Source organism: Oreochromis niloticus, linkage group LG5 (genome assembly GCF_001858045.2).
Source record: "Oreochromis niloticus isolate F11D_XX linkage group LG5, O_niloticus_UMD_NMBU, whole genome shotgun sequence".
Taxonomy (NCBI): domain Eukaryota; kingdom Metazoa; phylum Chordata; class Actinopteri; order Cichliformes; family Cichlidae; genus Oreochromis; species Oreochromis niloticus.
In genome coordinates this window covers 26,008,845-26,027,443 of record NC_031970.2, presented here as the reverse complement: position 1 = coordinate 26,027,443, position 18,599 = coordinate 26,008,845, and the positions used below count along the sequence as shown (strand labels likewise).

Here is an 18,599-nt window from a genome sequence, read left to right as displayed (position 1 = left end):
AGGGTGCAGGTCAGGGACTTCCTGCCAGATTCTCATTAGCCAGCTCCAGCAGCCCAGCAGTATCTAATGAACTCTGCAGCACGGTATTGTCTCTTCCACTCAGCTGGGAAATCACGTATGGTGCTCATTTTTGCAATCTCCCGCCTCTTTACTAACATGTGCTCACAACCTCATCAACAGCTCCGGGTGCTTCGGAAAAAAACTCAGGGCAGAACACAGATTCAATATCAGTAGTCCTGCCCTCCTATTTTTAGAAAGAGGGATTCGACAGTGGTGCAATATCACAGAAGAGCGAAGTTTTCTATCGGTGCAAAGTCATCGTTTACTCACGCTCGCTCACAGAAGCTGCATTCCACGTTATGGGAAGATTAATCTTTGCAAACAGGTTCTGTTTACCTGTATGAAGAGTTCGACAGACTTGCTGGTGAGTTATGAGACTGTGGAAAACAAGAGTGACTCTGAAAAGGGCGTTGCAGATTTGCTTTAAGCTACGAATGTTGTGTGGAACTCGTTGAAGTTGCATGCTTATTCCCATACAAATAAGCATTATTGCACTAAAAATACTACAGTTTGCACATATTATATTGCACATATTACAACATATTCTTATTCCAAACTCATCACATACTGACGCTTGCTCCTTGTCACATTTTGATGCACTTGGTAACGCTTTACTGACATTTTCCACCAAGCAGGATGTTACAGCAGAATACCATTTCAGTTTAAATCAGTTTTATTCATATAGCGCCTAATCACAGCAACAGTCCCCTCAAGGCGCCTTATATTGTAATGTAAACACCCACAATGTGCATGAGGAAGAATAACAACCAAGACAAAAATCAGCATTAGAAGGCCAGTGGTGGTGTTATACAAACTCTAGATGGAAAGAAGTTTTTGAACCATGTCTGGCACCACACAGTCTTCTCTTCACTTACATTTTGTACCTTTGGTTTCGACTTTTACTTGAAAAAAATGAAATTCACACATATTGAGGAAAATATCATGGTTTGGTTTTCATAACATTACCTACACATTAAAGGTCAAACACCTCTCGACTGCTATTATGCTGATGACACCAACAGAGCACGTTTGCCCTCTGCCTCTGTGATATCTGTGGAAGCATTTTGTCTGTATACGATTGGCATCTGACCCAGTGTCATTATTGCATACGTTTAGATTGAGCACAGGTTGAATTTTCATCTTTCTAACAAAAGAAGGAATGCTTGCCTCTGACATCTGTGCATCGTTATAATATTAGGCATGAAGGAAGATGGATTTGATTAAGGAAATCAATTAAGAAAAAATATGATTAATGCGGCTCATTACAAATCAATTAATGCTGTTCCTTGTTGTGATATAAGGATGAAATGAATATTAAACCTATCACAGGAGGCGTGGCTTTAATAGATGTAGAAATAACGTCTTTTTCTGAGCTATAACAAGAGCAGCTATCCCCTACAGGCCCAGAGCATGCTCACATGGTTCAAATTTAGAAATGTAGAAGTAAGATGTGATTTATCTTGTGAAGTTCTGGTGATATTACCAGCAAATAACTATGACTGAGCTGAGATGTTCAAACCGCAAACAGTTTATAGCTGTGCTGGCAGGACACCATTAAATGTGACATCAAAAACATGCAGCCATGCACAGAGGAGACTCAGTATACACGGGAAATGTGGTGCAATCTCCAGTGTGTGTTTTCTTGAATCCATTTTGAGGTAATTTCATTCTTGTGTTAACTGCTCTCGTCTGACTCCACTGTTTTTATGTTTGTGCAAACACCAGCAGGGCTCAGACTTAGTATAAAGTCAAGAATGAGGTAATGTGTGCTTTAAGGCTTCACTTTTTATTTTTATTTTATTAAATATAAATCTGTGAAGGTTTTAACTGACACAATTTAATCAGGCAATCACATGGGAGCATTTAGGCATGTAGATATAGACAGGATGATTTCCTGAGGTTCAACTTGAGCATCAGAATTGGGAAGTAAGGTGACTGAAGTAACTTTGAATGTGGCATGTTTGTTGGTGCCAGGTGGGCTGATTTGAGTATTTCTCAAACTGTAGATCTACTGGGATTTTCCCACACAGCCATTTCTAGGGTTTACAGAGAATGGTGACCAAAAAGATTTTTAAATATCCAGTGAGAGGCTGTCCTCGGGGTGAATATCCAGTGCTGATCTCAGAGGTAAGAGGAGAATGGCCAAACAGGAAGGCAGTCGCAACTCAAATAACCACAACCAGGAGAATGTCTTTGAATGCACAACATGTCGAACCTTTGAACAGATGGGCTACAGCAGCAGAAGACCGTGCTTGGTGCCACTTCTGTTACACAGGACAGAACAGTATACTGAGGCTACCTAAATTGGGCAGTATAAGACTGGGGTTAGAACTTGGTACAAACAACTTCAAAGCATGGACCCATGCTGCCTTGCTTCAACAGTTCAGGCTGCTGGTGGTGTAATGGTGTAGGGGATATTTTCCTGGTTCACTTTGGACCCATTAGTACCAAATGAGCACCATTTAATGGCACATCCATCCCTTAACTCCATAACTCAAATCATCTTAAACTGGTTTCTTGAACATGCCAATGAGTTCACGGCACTCAAATGGTCTCCACAGTCACCAGATCTCAATCCAGTGGAGCACCTTTGAGATGTGGTGGAAAGTTAAGATTCCACATCAAGGATGTGCAGCTTACAAATCTGCAGCATCTGTGTGATGCTATCATGTCAATATAGACCAAAATATGTGGGGAATGTTTCCAGCACTTTGCTGAAGTGAAGAATTGAGACCATTTTGAAGGCTATAGTGGGTCCAAACCATTACTTGCAAAATGTACCTAATACAGTGGCCAGTGATTATGCATATATTTGGAGTTTCTGGGCCTTTGTCAGATTTTCTCTGGCATATTTATCCTGCATTTGTAATTTAGGAGTGAGAAAATGTAGGAAGCCCTAATGACTGCTTTTCTCCTCGTCATGTCTCCCCACTCTTTTCTCATTTCTACCCTTCTGACTCTTTTCAATCCAAAGCTCTGACTCAAACAGTATCCCCATTTCCTTCCCTCCAGCAGTTTTTGTCCCTTTCCCCTTTTCTCCTCCAAGTCTACCCATAACTTTTCTCTATCCACACATTTTCCCGGCGTCTTACATTTTCCTTTTGCTTCCGCGGGGTTGATGTATGCGCTAACCTGCTGTAATTAATACAGGAGAGGGGTGAAGATCAAGCAACCGGGAAACCCACCCTTGATTTCATTTGCACAGCAGAACCATGTGAAAGCACCTCCATTAATCAGGCCTCTGTGACTGTGTGCATACACTTACGTAATAAGCCCAGGAAAGAGATGAAAAGGGAGGAAAAAAGTTAAAGTGCAAGCACACACTAACTGTATTTGTTTTTAAAACTGTGTTTCAATGTCTTGCTTGTTCTTTCGTCATTCTCTTCTCCTGACCTCCATCTGTCTTTCTCCTCCTACAGTTTGGCAGAACAGAGGTGATAGACAACACTCTAAACCCCGACTTTGTTAGAAAGTACATCTTGGACTACTTTTTTGAGGAGAAGCAGAACCTTCGCTTTGACTTGTGAGTGATGTTTAGTTTTCATTATTTCACTTCCTTTTCTGCACTATCTGCCTACGCCGTTCAGTTCAGTTAAGAAACTGACCATCTGCCATACCTGACCGGAAAATTCAACAACCCTAACTATTTCCAACAAGACTGACCTCTCTCACCACGCCAAAATATGGATGGGGATCTAAACATTGCTCTGAAATGGCATGTCTTTTGTTTTATTTAGATTATTTACACCAGTGCATAACAAATGTAATCTCAGCATTTTTCATATACATCTTAAGGTAAGCCTTACAATTCAAAAAAAGAAAAAAAGCAGCAATTCTCTTTGAGGAGCACCCTGACTGTGGTGAGAAAAACACCCCAGGAAGGAACCTGCTATAGATGATGTCTGTCTAGACCTGCTGGGGTGAGGGGGAAGCAAAGAAAGAAAAGAACAGAAAAAAATATAGTGATAAACACTTGACATGTGGTCGGGGCTAGCAACTTCAGATCAGGATCATGCAGACCTAGAGATGTTTGCAAGACTTTCAGAGAGAGAAAGGCCAGAGAGGAAAATGCACAACTTACTGAAGAGGAAAGAAACACAATTAATGACACGAACAAGGCTACATGAATACATAGAGGAAGAAATGAGATAAGAGACGTGCTCCGTGCTTGATGGGAGGTCCACCAGCAGCCTGAGCCTATAGCAATATAGCTAAAGGACTGAAATGGGATCTCTCTTGCTACTTAATATCTTCAGAGCAACATCTTGTAGAAGCTTTCCGGGAGCTATATCCTGATAGTAAAGAATTACAACTGCTGGTCCCAGAAGTAACAAATGAATGGGATCGTTTTCAGCATCATTCTAAGAAGGCATGTTTGTAATGTTAATAATGCTGGACGGCTCATCTGTAGGCAGCGCTACAGATGGCTTTAAATGCATGAGTTAAAGGAGATATTCTAGTCAAAAATGACTCAGTGGAATCAGAAGTGCTAGAGGTCAAGTTAATGCCATGTTTTTAGGGCCAAAAACAGAGATAGATATCACCAATTGCCAATAGAAATATGTGCATTGTCACCTAACACACATTGAACCTCTTATATGACTTTTGGAAGACTTTCAACATCTGATAAATATGACCAGCACAGTGCTCGTCCTTTGAGTCAAAGCACGATATGATCAGTGGTGTCAAATGCAACACCGAGATCCAGCGTGATAGCTATAGAGAAGAGTCCATTGTGTGAGGATATGAGAAGATGGTTGATGCTTTTTACCCATGCTTGTCTCTGCGTTATCATGCTCTCTGAATGCTGAATGAAACTCCTAAATATGGAACCATTATTGTATGCTAATCTAATAAAAATAATAAATAAAATGAGTAACAATAATCATAAATAAAGGGTGTAATGGATATTTGGCAGTAATTGGCCAAAACGCCCTTAATCAAGGATTTTCAATTAGAGATTTAATGACAGCAATCTTAAACATCTGCAGACTGTTAATAAAGATAAAGTGATCATATTTTGGTATAAGCGCATGTTAATTGAGAGCAGTGGTTTGGAAGAAGCAACTGTCAAAGTTATTTTTTCCACAAGAGAGATCCAGCCTAAATATAAACATAAATCTAATCTTACATGTGTTTCTAAATGTGATCTGCTAATAAGCCCCAAAAAACATGTATTTAAAAACAAACTATGTAAGAACACGATAATATAATGGATTTCTTTGGTAATATTATCACATCTGCTTTTAAGCTTAAAGTTTTTGGATATGTCAGATTCCAAAAAGAAGCTTTTTCTAATTTGAGCTCCTCAGGTTTTAATGCAGTTTGTTTAACTCTTTTATGGTTTAAATTGATTTAAATTTGAAACAACAAATCTGTCAAATGTCTTTGAGCAGTGTGACGCTCTAAATCTGTGCCACCATAAGCTGTCAAAGACAGTGCAGCTCACCAAGAGAAAGTCTTGCGCGCTGTTTATTCAACATATTACTCAGTAACTGTATTTGATTTGATCTCCAGGCAAACGGGATCCATTGTTTCATCACACGTTTAATCTTGGGACATCACATATGTCCCTTTTCCCTTTTATTGCTTTACATTCAGATGCAAATCAGATCAGGTCCACCACTCAGCTCTTATTGTCTGTAGTCAAACCCCTTTCCAGTTACTCAGCACCACAAAAAACAACATCTGAAACGACACTAAGATCTCGGTTCTTTTCATCTCTCCTCATTCTGATTTCACACATAACTTTGTTTTTCTTCTCTCTTGATGCTCACTCACCTCACTAAACGCTGCAGTTTTCAGCGCAGAACATTTAAGTGTGACCTTATATCGTTTTCTTTTAGCTCTTTCCCTGTGCTTTATTTCTTTGTAATCCATGCACTGCACCAATTATAATGACTATCTCCTGCTTCCCTCCGTTTCTTCAACTTGATAAACAAAAACATACAAAGATTTTCATTCGAAAACCTGCAATGTGACATCGGTCAAATGTATAAAGTAAGGCTTTTGTTTTCATTTTGCTTCCTTTCAGGTATGATGTTGACTCCAAAAGCCCCGACCTGTCCAAACACGTGAGTGCTCACAGCTGTTTTAAACCTTGAACCACAGATAAATGGAGATCAGTTTTGGGTAAAATCTGAATTATTGGCTTGAATTGCTGTGGAGAAAATTCCTCCACGGAAACATTTAAATATGATGTTTGACAAAATTGAAGATAGTAAAAATTCCTTTTATCAGTGGTCTTATATTGCTTGTTTTAATTAGGTTGTCGCCTGCTGCATGTTTTCAGGGTGGAATAAAGCAAACCCCATCTATTGCCTGATCACATAAGTATCCAAATACAAAGTTTTTATTTGTTCTCTTTTATTCACAGTGCTATTGTTTTTAGATGTGCAGTCATATACTGTACTTATATATACTCACTTATAATTTAAATGTCTACTTGATCAGCAACTGATTCTTTCAGTCTTTTTTTTATTGGTTTTACTGGCACTGTAGTAATGGATAGTATGTAACACCATAATATACACTCATGTAGAAAAAAGGATTACGTAATGCTTTTAACCATTAGTTTCCATTTAAAGCGATGCATCACATTATTTTTGTTCTTAATCATTTTGTTGTTCTGGGGGGAAAAAGCGCATTATTTTTTGCTCATGACTGGAAACTATGGTGACAGAAAAGCATTGAAAATGTCAAAATAATCAGCGCCGGTGATTATTTGGTGTATTTGGATAAGTGAGGTTTGCGTTTTTCCATCACTTGCTTTAACTGTTTCTCTGTTGTGGTTTGGGTTTTACTTTTGGGGCACTGCATGTTGTCGTCTTCCTGCTCCCACTTCACCATTTTGAACAGTGCCAGGAGTGCTAGGTATTTGATATGGTGTTGTGTGCTGGTATATGATGTGCTCTGTTGTTACTGTTGTTGTTGTTGTTGCTGCTGCCGCCCAACTTTTCTGGAAGCCCGCAGAACTCAACGTAGGTCCCAGCATCTCTCTCACTTCTAACACTGCATGGCTGCTGTTTCACATGAATGAGCCGTCTCTCAGGAGAAAAGAAGGCGCCACTGATCACAATAAAAACAACTGAGAGCCAAGTCAAGCCATTTGCACAGCTCTTGTTACTGGCCACAGTAATTTCAGTGGAACTATGTAGTTTTTGTGCCTTTCGAATGTTTTATTCAACACGATCGAGATGATCAGGTTTCCAGGCTCTTATGGGCTGCATTGAGTGGAATTAATTGGCCTAAAAAAAACTAGAGACTCATTGAAATGAATCACTCTATAGCCCAATGAATTATTTAACGATCCCAGTCTGTCGAGGTCAATATTAAGGACTTTTGCTTTGGATTGCCCCACATCCTGTCTCTGATAAGTTCAGGAAAGACTATGCTGAAAAATACACAATGAGATTCTTTGCAGAAAAACTTGGGAGTCTGATGAAGTAGATCAGTGCCGGCTGACACTGAGAGACTTTGTCCACAGACATGATGAGCTAGAACTGTGTTCAATCATGTTTCTGGCCATTGCACACGGGTCACTGAATACCGCCATCTTATCCCATCATGTGTAATACTTCACGGTTCATTAAATGAGTGGTTTCCATCAGGTTGGTTGGAGCATATTCTGAGTGGGTTACAATAATTTCTGATGACTGGTTAAATTCAAATACTTTGAAATGTGTCTCTACTTTGTTTTGAAGTTGAGGGACTCAAAGTACAGGTAGGCTCTTTTAATAGCGTTCTTCTTTAGTTCAGATTATTATTATTATCCATCAAGTCTTCCCCTTTGCTTTACAATTTGTATTAAGGTTTTGGTTATGTGGTTACCCAGCAAACATGGTTGAAACGCTGAGGTTATTTCTGTGGTTAAAAGTGAAAACAGTACCACAGCAAGAACTGAACTGCAGAACTGTTGATGTTTCCATGTTGGACAGAGGTCTGGTCATATGAGCTCTCACAAAGTGAGAAAAGTAGAATCGATTATCGCAAAGAAGCAATTAATATGGTTAGTTCACGGCTTTGAAACAACCACACAATGGATTCTCCGTGTACTCGTGCTAGTTTTATTGGATCTGTTGAGGTGTGCTTTTTTAAAACTTTTTGTCTTTTGCTGTGTAACCATGTTATACTGTTGATTTAGTAAGCTGAATAAAGCTGAATTTGTTGCAGCTGCTATTGCTAAGATTTTGATTTTGAGCTCCAGCTGCCATTTCTTATTAAAAACAACAGTTTTAACATTTAGGTTGAAGTTCTACTTTAAAGGATTTTATCATTACTTATTTATTCTTTTTTCAAACGTAAGGGTTGCACAGAGGTTGGTGTTATCTCACGTCTGTTGACAGGTGGGATGGATGGATAAAACTCATGGTGCTGTTAAGTTGCCTACGTGTGGAGCAGACCTGATTTTAGTGGAAAACATTTTGACCATTGCATTAACCCAGTATGCAATCATGCATACATAGCCTACTGGATTTTTTGGGTTCAGTTCTATAAACCAGCTTCACACCAGCAATGGACATGATGTCACAATGTCACATCATTTAGCCCATCACAGTAATATCACTTTTTATGAAAAGGAGTATCAGTTGTGTTTTAAGTGTAGCAAATACAGTACTTATCGTAATGATCACTAAAAATGAAATAGTTTGCTGATGTAAACTGTGTATGCACGGCCAAATGTTAACTTTGACCTTGCGAATGAGCATGAGTGAACAAGCTTCAGTGAATTTATCAAATTCTTGAATTTGCATGAACACTCCAGTGGTACGAGATCTGGTGGAACATCCTGAGGTTAATCTGACTTGATCTGTAGACTTTCTGTTTCACGTCTACAATCCCGCCCTTCTTTTTTTCCTTTCATCTTCTATTTTTCTTCCTTCCTTTCTTCCCTGCAGGACTTTTTGGGTCAGATGTTCTGTACTCTTGGCGAGATTGTTGGATCGCCAGCCAGTCGACTGGAGAAACCACTGGGGTGAGTAGGAGTTCAAGCCAATTTTCGCAATGGCAAAATGCCCCCTGACTCCAAATGTGATTGAGGAACACTACGCAGTGCTAAGAGGAGAGAAAGGGCAGAAAAAATGACTTTGACACAAATGCAATTACTTATCTCAGTTCCGTTTCCGAGTTTGGGTCAATAACGCTCTTTCGGGAGCTTCATACCTGCATATCTGGTTTAGGCATCTTCACAGGTGTGAACATAACATTTAAATAACAACATACAGACTAGACCCAGCTTGGCATTTTTGATGCTTTTCTAAGAAAGTGATTGCAGAAAATCACATAAATGGGTTCTTACAAAATGTGTCCATTAGATGAACTTGGATGTCAGTTGACTGCCAGCACATGGCACTGTAGCATCTTGCAATAATAAATAGTCTGTCTGGTACTGACTGAAAATAAGATGAATTCATTGATGTAAGTTTTGTCTCCATTTAAAAATGCTAGTGAAGCCTTAGCTTGCGTGTTTCTGAGAAGCTTTACATCAGCTGCGAGGAGATTATTAAAGTACAAAGTTATAAAGGACTGAGAGAAGTGTATAAATAGACTGTAGGAGGTGCTAATTTAGTAGAAAAGAAACTGACTTAGGGTCAGAAAGAACGTGAGGTAAAAAGAGAAATCACAAGAGGGGGCGGATGATGGGAAAAAAAGGCAAAGACACAGGGGCGGTTTAGAAGAAGACGTCGGTAAAGACACAAATCAGACAAGAAAGGAGAGTGTGTGAGTGTGCCGGTGGTGTCTGGTGGGGTGGAAGAGGTGGGTGGGGGCCAACACCCACATCCTACAGATGTTATCCACTGATAATTATTGTCATTAAAGAAAAGGGAATCGAGTAGAGCAAAATTACCTAAATTACTGCTCATCTCCTCAGCTTGTGCTCTCACACTAGCTGAGGAAAATGTAGTGTTAATGGGGTATCCTGTTATCTGTCTTTCTATATCTATCAACCATCATCATCACCAGTCTGCCGGGCTATTGTGCATTCAGGCAAAGTTGTTCAAATGCTGCTTTCAGTACAATGTGCTGGTTCTTACATCTGAGTGTGTTACCCTGGAGAGCATTAAGAGAGAACATCTGAATTTCGATATTTAACTGCTTAGTATATGAGAAATGATTCCAGGTTCCTGCACTGGCGGAACTGACATGACATTCACGTTCACTTAAAAAAAACACAAAAAAACAAATCTTCGTAAGCAGATTTTTAAATTAGTGTTTTAGGGGTTTTGAACCAATTTATTATTTATTTTTCATTATTCATTAAGTTGTTAGATTGTGGCCATCATTCAGCAAGTCATCATCGACTTACTTTTGTTTCTACTTGTGTTTTCTACCCGACTTTGCATTTGCAGTTATCTGCTGTAACATTAAAACGACCTGCCCAGCGCTTTGTAGGTCACCCAATGGGAAAGCATGTAGAACAGTAAAGACATGCCTTAAGATATTTATGATTTGAAGTAAAAATTTAACGAGAACCCAGTCCCTGCTTGTGTAGATCTTTGTATCAAACAAATGCTGACCAGTAAAAACAGATTCAGGAACAGATGGTTTGTGCTGACATGTTTCAAAGAACAAAGATTGTTAGAAATGTGCTCTCATTTTTTTAAAAATTGTGCTGCAACAAGTGTTTGTTTCTGGGATTTCGCCTCTTTTTCTGGTAATGTGACAAACTGTTGTTCAAATGCAGGAATGCGTATGGACATACAAATCACCAGGCTGGGTCTGAAATCACTTTAGTGCAAAGATTTCCATACAGGTCTAATTTAAGAGTAAAATCTATGTTTTACAATCTAAGTCTCTGTCTCTGTTCTCTTCATGACATTCATTATTAAATAAAATGCCCGTCAATGTGAATATTTCTACTAGCAACATAGGGGACGTGCTGTTGATAGACAGACTTGTCAGATTTGTGCAGTGAACTTTACACAAAATACGAAAGAGGGTTTGGTTCTCTCGGCACACCTGTGATGATGAAAGTTGCAAAACTGTTACCAAACCATTTCCGACTGTGTGTTTATACGTTCTCCCCATCCATGGTTCACATTTTCCACTGAAGTTGCCGGCTAATGGGGGGACTTTAGTAAATATAATTTGTCCTGAAAGTCTATATTGAGAGCATAGAGCTTACTAATGTTATTAGAAGTTTAATATTGAGCCATGTCTATCTGTAGTGGGAATATGTATGGCATGTTTAGAAAAGAAATGGAGTATTTGCCAAACCATTCATTTTTACTTTGAGACATTCTGCAGCTGCGAGATAAAGGAACTGCTTGCCAAATTTCATTTTTACGACAGCCTTTAATCTTTTTTTAAAAGCTGCAAAATAAAAGCTCCGCTGGAAACCAAAACAAAAATAATTACATCAACCTTTCACCATTCATGGCGTATGTAGGGCAAGCCTGTTTTTAACATGGTCAAAGCCGGCATACCAGTGTAACTCTGGGATAGTACATGAGGAGTTTGTTCTGGCTTGTAATGACTGATCACTGTTGGTTTCTGGCTGACTCTGATTCAGATTTTGGGATCACTTTAATTCAGTGCTCTTACTTAGTCAATATGCAGTAAACAATACCCTTAAATGCCATTCCCGTGAGATATTAAACACCTGTATGATTATGTGCAGGACACAAAGGTTAGGTTATACAAAGGATTTAAAGTGATTAGCAACTTTTCACTGCAAGTTATAGATAACAGGCTGAGTTGCTGCTTTTTTTTTTAAAATAGCTTCCATGGGGGTGAGTTTGTAATGTGGAGGAACAGTAAAAACACAGAGTTTAAATGAGCATGCACATATACGCATTCACACACAAAGTGTTGCATTTCCCTGGCAGATATACTCACGACTGAAATTTGGTTTCATGTTTCTGTGGAGTAATGAAGAGTGATTCATATTCCACTGCTTGAAAAATGTCAAAACATTTGTCTAAGACGTGCTTGGAAAAAAAAATCAGGGAATGTTTTAGAATATTTCGCTTTTCACCAGCACATGCAAAGTATCTAATATGGTGTAAGTCGGAGAAGTAAAACTCTATACATATTTACTTCTACATGTTTGTGTCACATATGCACAGAAATCTGCTTCTTTATAAATTCTGCAATACCATAAAGTACAAATAAGATCACAGTAAAATGCATGACATAACTTGATTTTAGTCCTTTGCTTTCAGCCTCCAAATATATACTGTCCTTCATATGCAAATGTGTGCACAGACATGAAAACACACATGAAAAAACAGGCATGTTTTATTTATTTATCTCATAGATCCTGAGCATAAATGGCACACAAATTAATAAGTGTATTTTATTCTTGTCCCCAGTCTTGTGCTCTCTTTTCTCTGGCTAATTGTAATGGCTTTAATCTTCCTGAAATTAGTGCTTATTTAATTAGGCAGCAGCCATTGTGATTTTCATTATATAAAAAAAAAAGAGAAAAGAAAAAAAAGCTCCTGATGGCAGAGAGAGGGAGAACGAGAGAGACAGCGACACGCACACACACAGAGGGAAGGAGAAATTAATGACCAGTGACAGAGGGACAGAAACACAGACGCTGATGAAAACACTCAAAACAACCTATAATTGCTTGTCTGATTCTACACAACATGAGTCGCTGTCTTAGAAAAAAGTGAGAAAGGCAGAGGGAGGTAGATAATATTCACTCAATACGTTTAGGATGATGCTTTCATTCATCGGGAATGTATATTCCTTTCTGTAAAATCTACCCATGAGACTATCTCCCTGTCTACACTTTTTTGTTGTTGTTGTAAATGCAGACCTGTATTTAACAGATGCTAAAGATGTCAAAATCCCTTCACAGCTCCACTCTGTTCTCAGGGGTACTGGTGTCAGCAGAGGCCTCCACTTTAATTGATTTTGCTGCTACTTGTTTGTAAGAGACTTTGTATTCAGGTGTCACGGTCTTGAGCAGGATGAATTTTATTGTAAGACACAGAGTAATTAGCACTGCTAGTAATTAATTCATCAGCTTGTGTGGCCTCAAAGCCTCTTGTCAGGTGCTGTTTAGTGCACTGTGTTATTTGCACATTCCCTTTGAATGTGAATTGTGTCACTGTCCAAATACTGTGCTTCACCTGTTACATAATACTCAATACATCCTATTTGAATCACTGGACTTCAGCTAAAAACACGACTAACTAAAAAGTAGTGTTGAAATGACAAAAGACTGGCAACACACTGTAATGAAAGAAGAAAAGAAGAAATCTCAAAAGTGCTTATAATCTGAGCTTTTCTTAAAGGTACAGTATTTTTTTGATATTTAATATGAAAACATATAAGTTATAGTGAAATATATGACGTATGTACATCTTCCAACAAATTGAAGATGCATTTACATAAAAATATGTAGGAGCAGAGCTGGTTTATATTTCCCTGGCATCTTGAACACAGTGGCTGAGATGGACATCGTCGTTTCACCTAGTCATGTTTTCTATATGTAGCTAAAAACCGGCCACGTACCTGGTACGCCATATAAATTACTTTTGATTTAAAGTTTGGAGATTGCTGTTTCAAACTAACATTTACATATAACATTTGTACAAGTATATTTTCACCATCTCTCTCCAACCTCATTTCCATCTCACGCTTACTTCAAGCATGAACTGAAATCTGGGTTTTAACTCATGAAAACATGGATAAACATGCTGGTTTATTCCCGATATTGTTGCAGTTACTTATTGTCAGCAGATTAGACAAGCAACCATACTGTGTCCTTAGCTGACAACGAGCCAGCTAAATAACAACAACGGCTGGTTGTAAGCTAATGTTAGAATTGAGTTTTCAAAAAATCAGACTTTCTCTCTGATAAATAGTTTCATTCTCACATTACATAAAAGTTTAACAATGTTAGAACTGTAGAAAGCTTCACTAATGCTGGCTAACAACAGCTAACAGCTGAAAACATAGCTGCTAGCAGGAAAAATGAGCTTCACTTACTCATCAATTTGATTCAGACTCAGATATGGACAGCCAGGTGAGGTAAATGAAGGACTGACAGCCTACACTCAGTATATACGGTGGGCAGAGCTGTTTGTCCTACAGCGGCCATCATAGCTAGGATCATGCACTTGAATCGGGAGGGGTAAGAAAAGGGAACTGACTAGAATCCAGTGACATCCGGCAGTGAAATTTTGCACACTGTGCTTTTAATTTGACAGTCAGAGTCATGCTAGCTGTTTCGACTGCTATGTAGTGCAGATGGGTGAGAAATTAAAGGCCGAACCAACATGAAGTGCTTTAGTAAGCAGCTTGTGTGATGCCTGGCATTGATTCTCTAAGTTTGAGCTCTCACGGTGCGACCAAAGTCCGTCCTTCCAAAAAATAAATAAATTCATTCGGTTGTTTGATAATAGCCTGCTGCTGGTGGGTGCCATCCATAGAGTCTGTCTAAAACCTGCCAGAGGTGTTAAACTGAAACTTGATTGTGAAGGTCATGCATATGACTGAAATCAGTTTCATGCTCAGTGACTGCTCATGCAAAATGGTAGGAACAGATGAAAATGCATAAATATAGGACACATTTAATTGTGGGATAAAGAAGATTTGCAGTGAACATATTCACTAAGGAGAAAAGTAAAACCCAAATCATGACTGCAAAATCCCTCACACAGCCTAGGGATTTGGAGTTTTTCCTTAAACTGCAGAATTAAATTTGTCACTGTGTCTTTGTCTCAAATTCGGAGTCTTTTTTGTCATCTGTGACGTGTCACTGATTGATGCTACAGACATATGGCTCTCAATTTTGTGCTAGACTTCAGATAAACCTGTTCTTACTTACCTGAAGCAACTATACTGGGTAAGAATGGATGTCAGCATCATTTGGAATACAGGTTTATAAACCGGTAGTGTCATAATATGCAAATCAGATGAGTCTTCTGTTTCCACTCTGATTTCATCTCAACTGAAAGTGACACAGATTTAATAAAAGTGCTTCAAACAAACCTTAAAAGCAACCTTTTAAAAGATTTATAAGGGCCCAAACTATTGCACTCAGTGTTATTAAATGAAGTAGCTCTGGTACTTAAGTCCAGCTAAGTAGCCTGTCTGTGGGCTCTAAACAACAACCGAGGGGAATCAGTTTCCTTAGAAACATCAGCCAGCCCTTGTCATTCACTCAGCAGGTGTAGTGTGAGGCAGTCGTGATTACCAGCCAACAAGTTCATTAGTCTTTAGCGTGACTGAAAAATACACTTTTGAGCTCATAGTTGCAGAGCCCTTCTTTAAACAAATGGCTAAATTAGCAGGTCGCTTAATGGAAACTGTTGCTGAGACTACGCTTAGCCTTCTGTGCTATGTCAAATTATGTGGACATTTTTGTCAAACCTGACCTGTCACGGTATAATGTCTGTACTGTAGTATGATGATGTTGTGCTTATTTACAGGGTTATGCGTTTCTGACACGTGACTCCAGCATTTCCTAAAATGTTAATGGAACTAATTCATTGTGTACATGTGGATGTGTGATAGAGAGAAAGGAACAGAGAAGAGCAGAGCTCTGCCGCCAAACAAGACATTTGTTTCATCTGAACATCAAAGGTCCTCGGCTCTTTCATGATTGCTTCAGATTGTACGCCGCTCTCTTGCCATTGGCCTCAAATGCATAAAAACTGAATGGCACATATGGCACATAATTCAAAATGAGCGTCCTCTTTATAATAATGACATTGATATATTTATATATTGAATATTATGTGTAGTAGTGTCCGTGCCTGGAGAGGTTGCTGTTGAAAGGCTCTCGTGTGTCTCAGAGACGGAGAAAAACAAAACCATTTTCTTGCCGTTAGAGTAAACACCACTTACCTCACTACGAGAGGGAGATGTGAGCTATCATATTACCATACAAAGCATGACTATAGTTTTCCAAACATACCACAAGACACATTCAGCAGATACAAGATATTTATCCAGTCAAATATTTCAATATTTTCTAAACAAAGATTTATTATTATCATGTATTATTCTCAGGCAGCAGATTGCAGTGGCATTGGTCATCCCGTGGCTTTTCTCTTTGAGCCACTGTGAAGCTGACATTTCTATTTTGTGTGCAAAACCCCATCATGTCTTGGATGGATTACTATGACATTTGGTAAAGACATGTATGACTTTGGAGATCCTTCACTTAAAGTCTGGTGCAATCATCAGGTCAGGATTTTAATTTGTCTCATACTTTGGGTTATTACCAAATACCTGCAAAACTAATTACTTTTAAATCAGCCTACCTTCCCAGATAGCAAGACGACATTGAATCTATGTTGATTTTTCATCCGAACCGTCGTATATGGTCGGGGTTGAAATGCCAATGTTGTAACAACATTGAAATACTGTGGTAAACCGACGGTCTTACTATAGAGACGTTGTAACCAGTGTTGCCAATTTAGCGACTTTGTCGCTATATTTAGCGAGTTTTCAGACCCCCTAGCGACTTTTTTTCTAAAGAAAGTCGCTAAAAAAAGACGTGAAAGCGCGTATCGCTTTTACTCTCAACAAGCAGCGGGTGCTGTAACGCAGGCAGTTCTTTTACTCTTATGCTGTTTTGTGGATCACAAGGTTTAAAACTACTTATAAACACACACACACACAAAGTAACTCCACCAGAGTGCCTATTTTGGGTCATTTTTGCCTGTCCAAGCCCGGGTAAAGGAGCAGGGTTGGAACTGTGACATTAAAAAAAACAATAATTGCTAAAAGCAATTTAATTTGTAGTTCTAAATAAACTCTAAATGCATTTAGGACGTTTTTTACTCACTTTATGTCTCTTCCACAATGTTATTTCTCTCTCCAACAACATAGGTTACAATTATATTAGCATGACCAATTATGCAAATTAGGCGATGACGTCATTTAGCGACTTCTAGCGACTTTTAGGACAGCCAATAGCGATTTTCCTTACTGAGGAGTTGGCAACACTGGTTGTAACGATGTTGATTCACCGTTGTTTTTTTTGTCATTGATATTTGATCTATTTGTAGTCGACCAGGTGACAACAACAACGTCGAGAAAACGTCTATTTATAGTTGACGATCATTCGGCTCTGGTCACCATCAAAAACCATCGATTTGTAGTTGAGCATTAAATTGCACTGCAACTGATCGGGTATAAAGTACCAGAGAAAGTAGATTTATTGTTCATTTGTTATCAATGACTTGGTCTAGTTCACCAGCTTTAAAAAAATCATGTCTACGTGCAATTTATGTATAGTTGACCGGGAAATTAAAGCAGCGATCACTTGGACTATTCCGCAGCACCCCTCTCACATTGGTACATCCCCCCAGGTATTCATTGTCTTCTACAGTAGAGCGGGACATTTGATTAACTCTCAGCGGAATTGACCGGAGAAGGCATCAGTTTCATGCACTGGCCTGCACCACAATTAGTATAAGGTAAGAATGAATGATTTTTTTTTCCTACTCGTTATTTCCATGTTTGCATTTGAATAACAGTAAAAAAAACTCGTTAATGTTGTACATTAACAAGTTTTTTACTGTTATTTACGAGCCCGAAATTGTGTCTACTTCTTACAATCCGGCAACAAATAAACTGCACTGCGAACAAAGTATATCAACAAAGAAAACATTTTCGTTTCATAATTTCTTCGTTATATTCCCTTACAAAGCTAGCTTTAACGCTTCGAGTTTTCCTTTGTTCTTGCCGTGGCCTCGGCGCTTGACCCAGACTTTCGCTCTGTAGTTGCTTAGTACTACAAAAAATTCTAAATCTGTGATATATGATTGATAAACGTAAAGTTAACTGTATAAACGTGTTCAATGACTTTGTTACTTTTGATGATTGGAGAGCACTCGTTTCAATTCGCACACGAAAACTTTAGACTCAGTTTGAATGCCCACGTGACTGTACGTTGCACGCTGACCTAACTTTACGTTGCACGCGTACATGACTTTCCGTTTGTGCCTTGTATAATGAATAAGGCTACGTCCACACGTACCAGCGTATTTTTGAAAACGCTGATTTTTCTATGCGTTTGCACCTTTTGTCCACACGTAATGTATGTCTGACCGTACATTGTGTTTGTATTTCCAGGCACATTTCACGAAGCAGAACGCAGTCGTCAGAGATATCCACGTGAACGCTGTGATACGTCTGACCTTCAGTCCGAAAAAGAAAACCCGGACCAGTCTTAAAAGAAAGCACAAGTAAAACCCTTTTATTCACAAACATATCTTTGATTGTTAAGAATTTATGATCTTGTCTTTTATACATATCTGTGGTGCTTGCATACTGCAATATCACCACATAATATAGTCCAAAAAGTGGAAGTTTGTAAAAATGCAAAGCCGTGTACACTTGTGCACTTCAAAAATTCATTGTATACTGTACCTTCTTGCACGTCTCTGTTTCCTGTGTGTGTTGTTAGAAATCAAACTAACTTTAGGAAACAATATGCCAAAAGCATATTTACAATTACTTAAGACCGTTTTTAATTTCTTTTCTTTAGACCAAATCCCCTGTACACATATACGGACTCAGAGGATGAGCAGCCTACAAAAAAACGGTTTCCCCAGGCCCCTCGA

The 18,599-nt window shown here is 38.8% G+C and overlaps 1 protein-coding gene across 3 annotated transcripts in view; it reads left to right on the top strand.

Moving 5' to 3' along the window:
• The window catches only part of cpne5b (copine Vb), a 132,561-nt gene that overhangs the window by 35,478 nt on the left and 78,484 nt on the right, over window positions 1-18,599 (top strand). For 2 of the 3 annotated variants that reach the window (XM_025907371.1, XM_025907372.1), the window contains 4 exons: window positions 3,480-3,583; window positions 6,095-6,134; window positions 7,026-7,040; window positions 8,958-9,034. In XM_025907371.1, the coding sequence (XP_025763156.1) occupies window positions 3,480-3,583; window positions 6,095-6,134; window positions 7,026-7,040; window positions 8,958-9,034 (236 nt within the window). The remainder of the gene's footprint in view (window positions 1-3,479; window positions 3,584-6,094; window positions 6,135-7,025; window positions 7,041-8,957; window positions 9,035-18,599) is intronic. The other variant, XM_003441525.5, reaches the window with a different exon arrangement.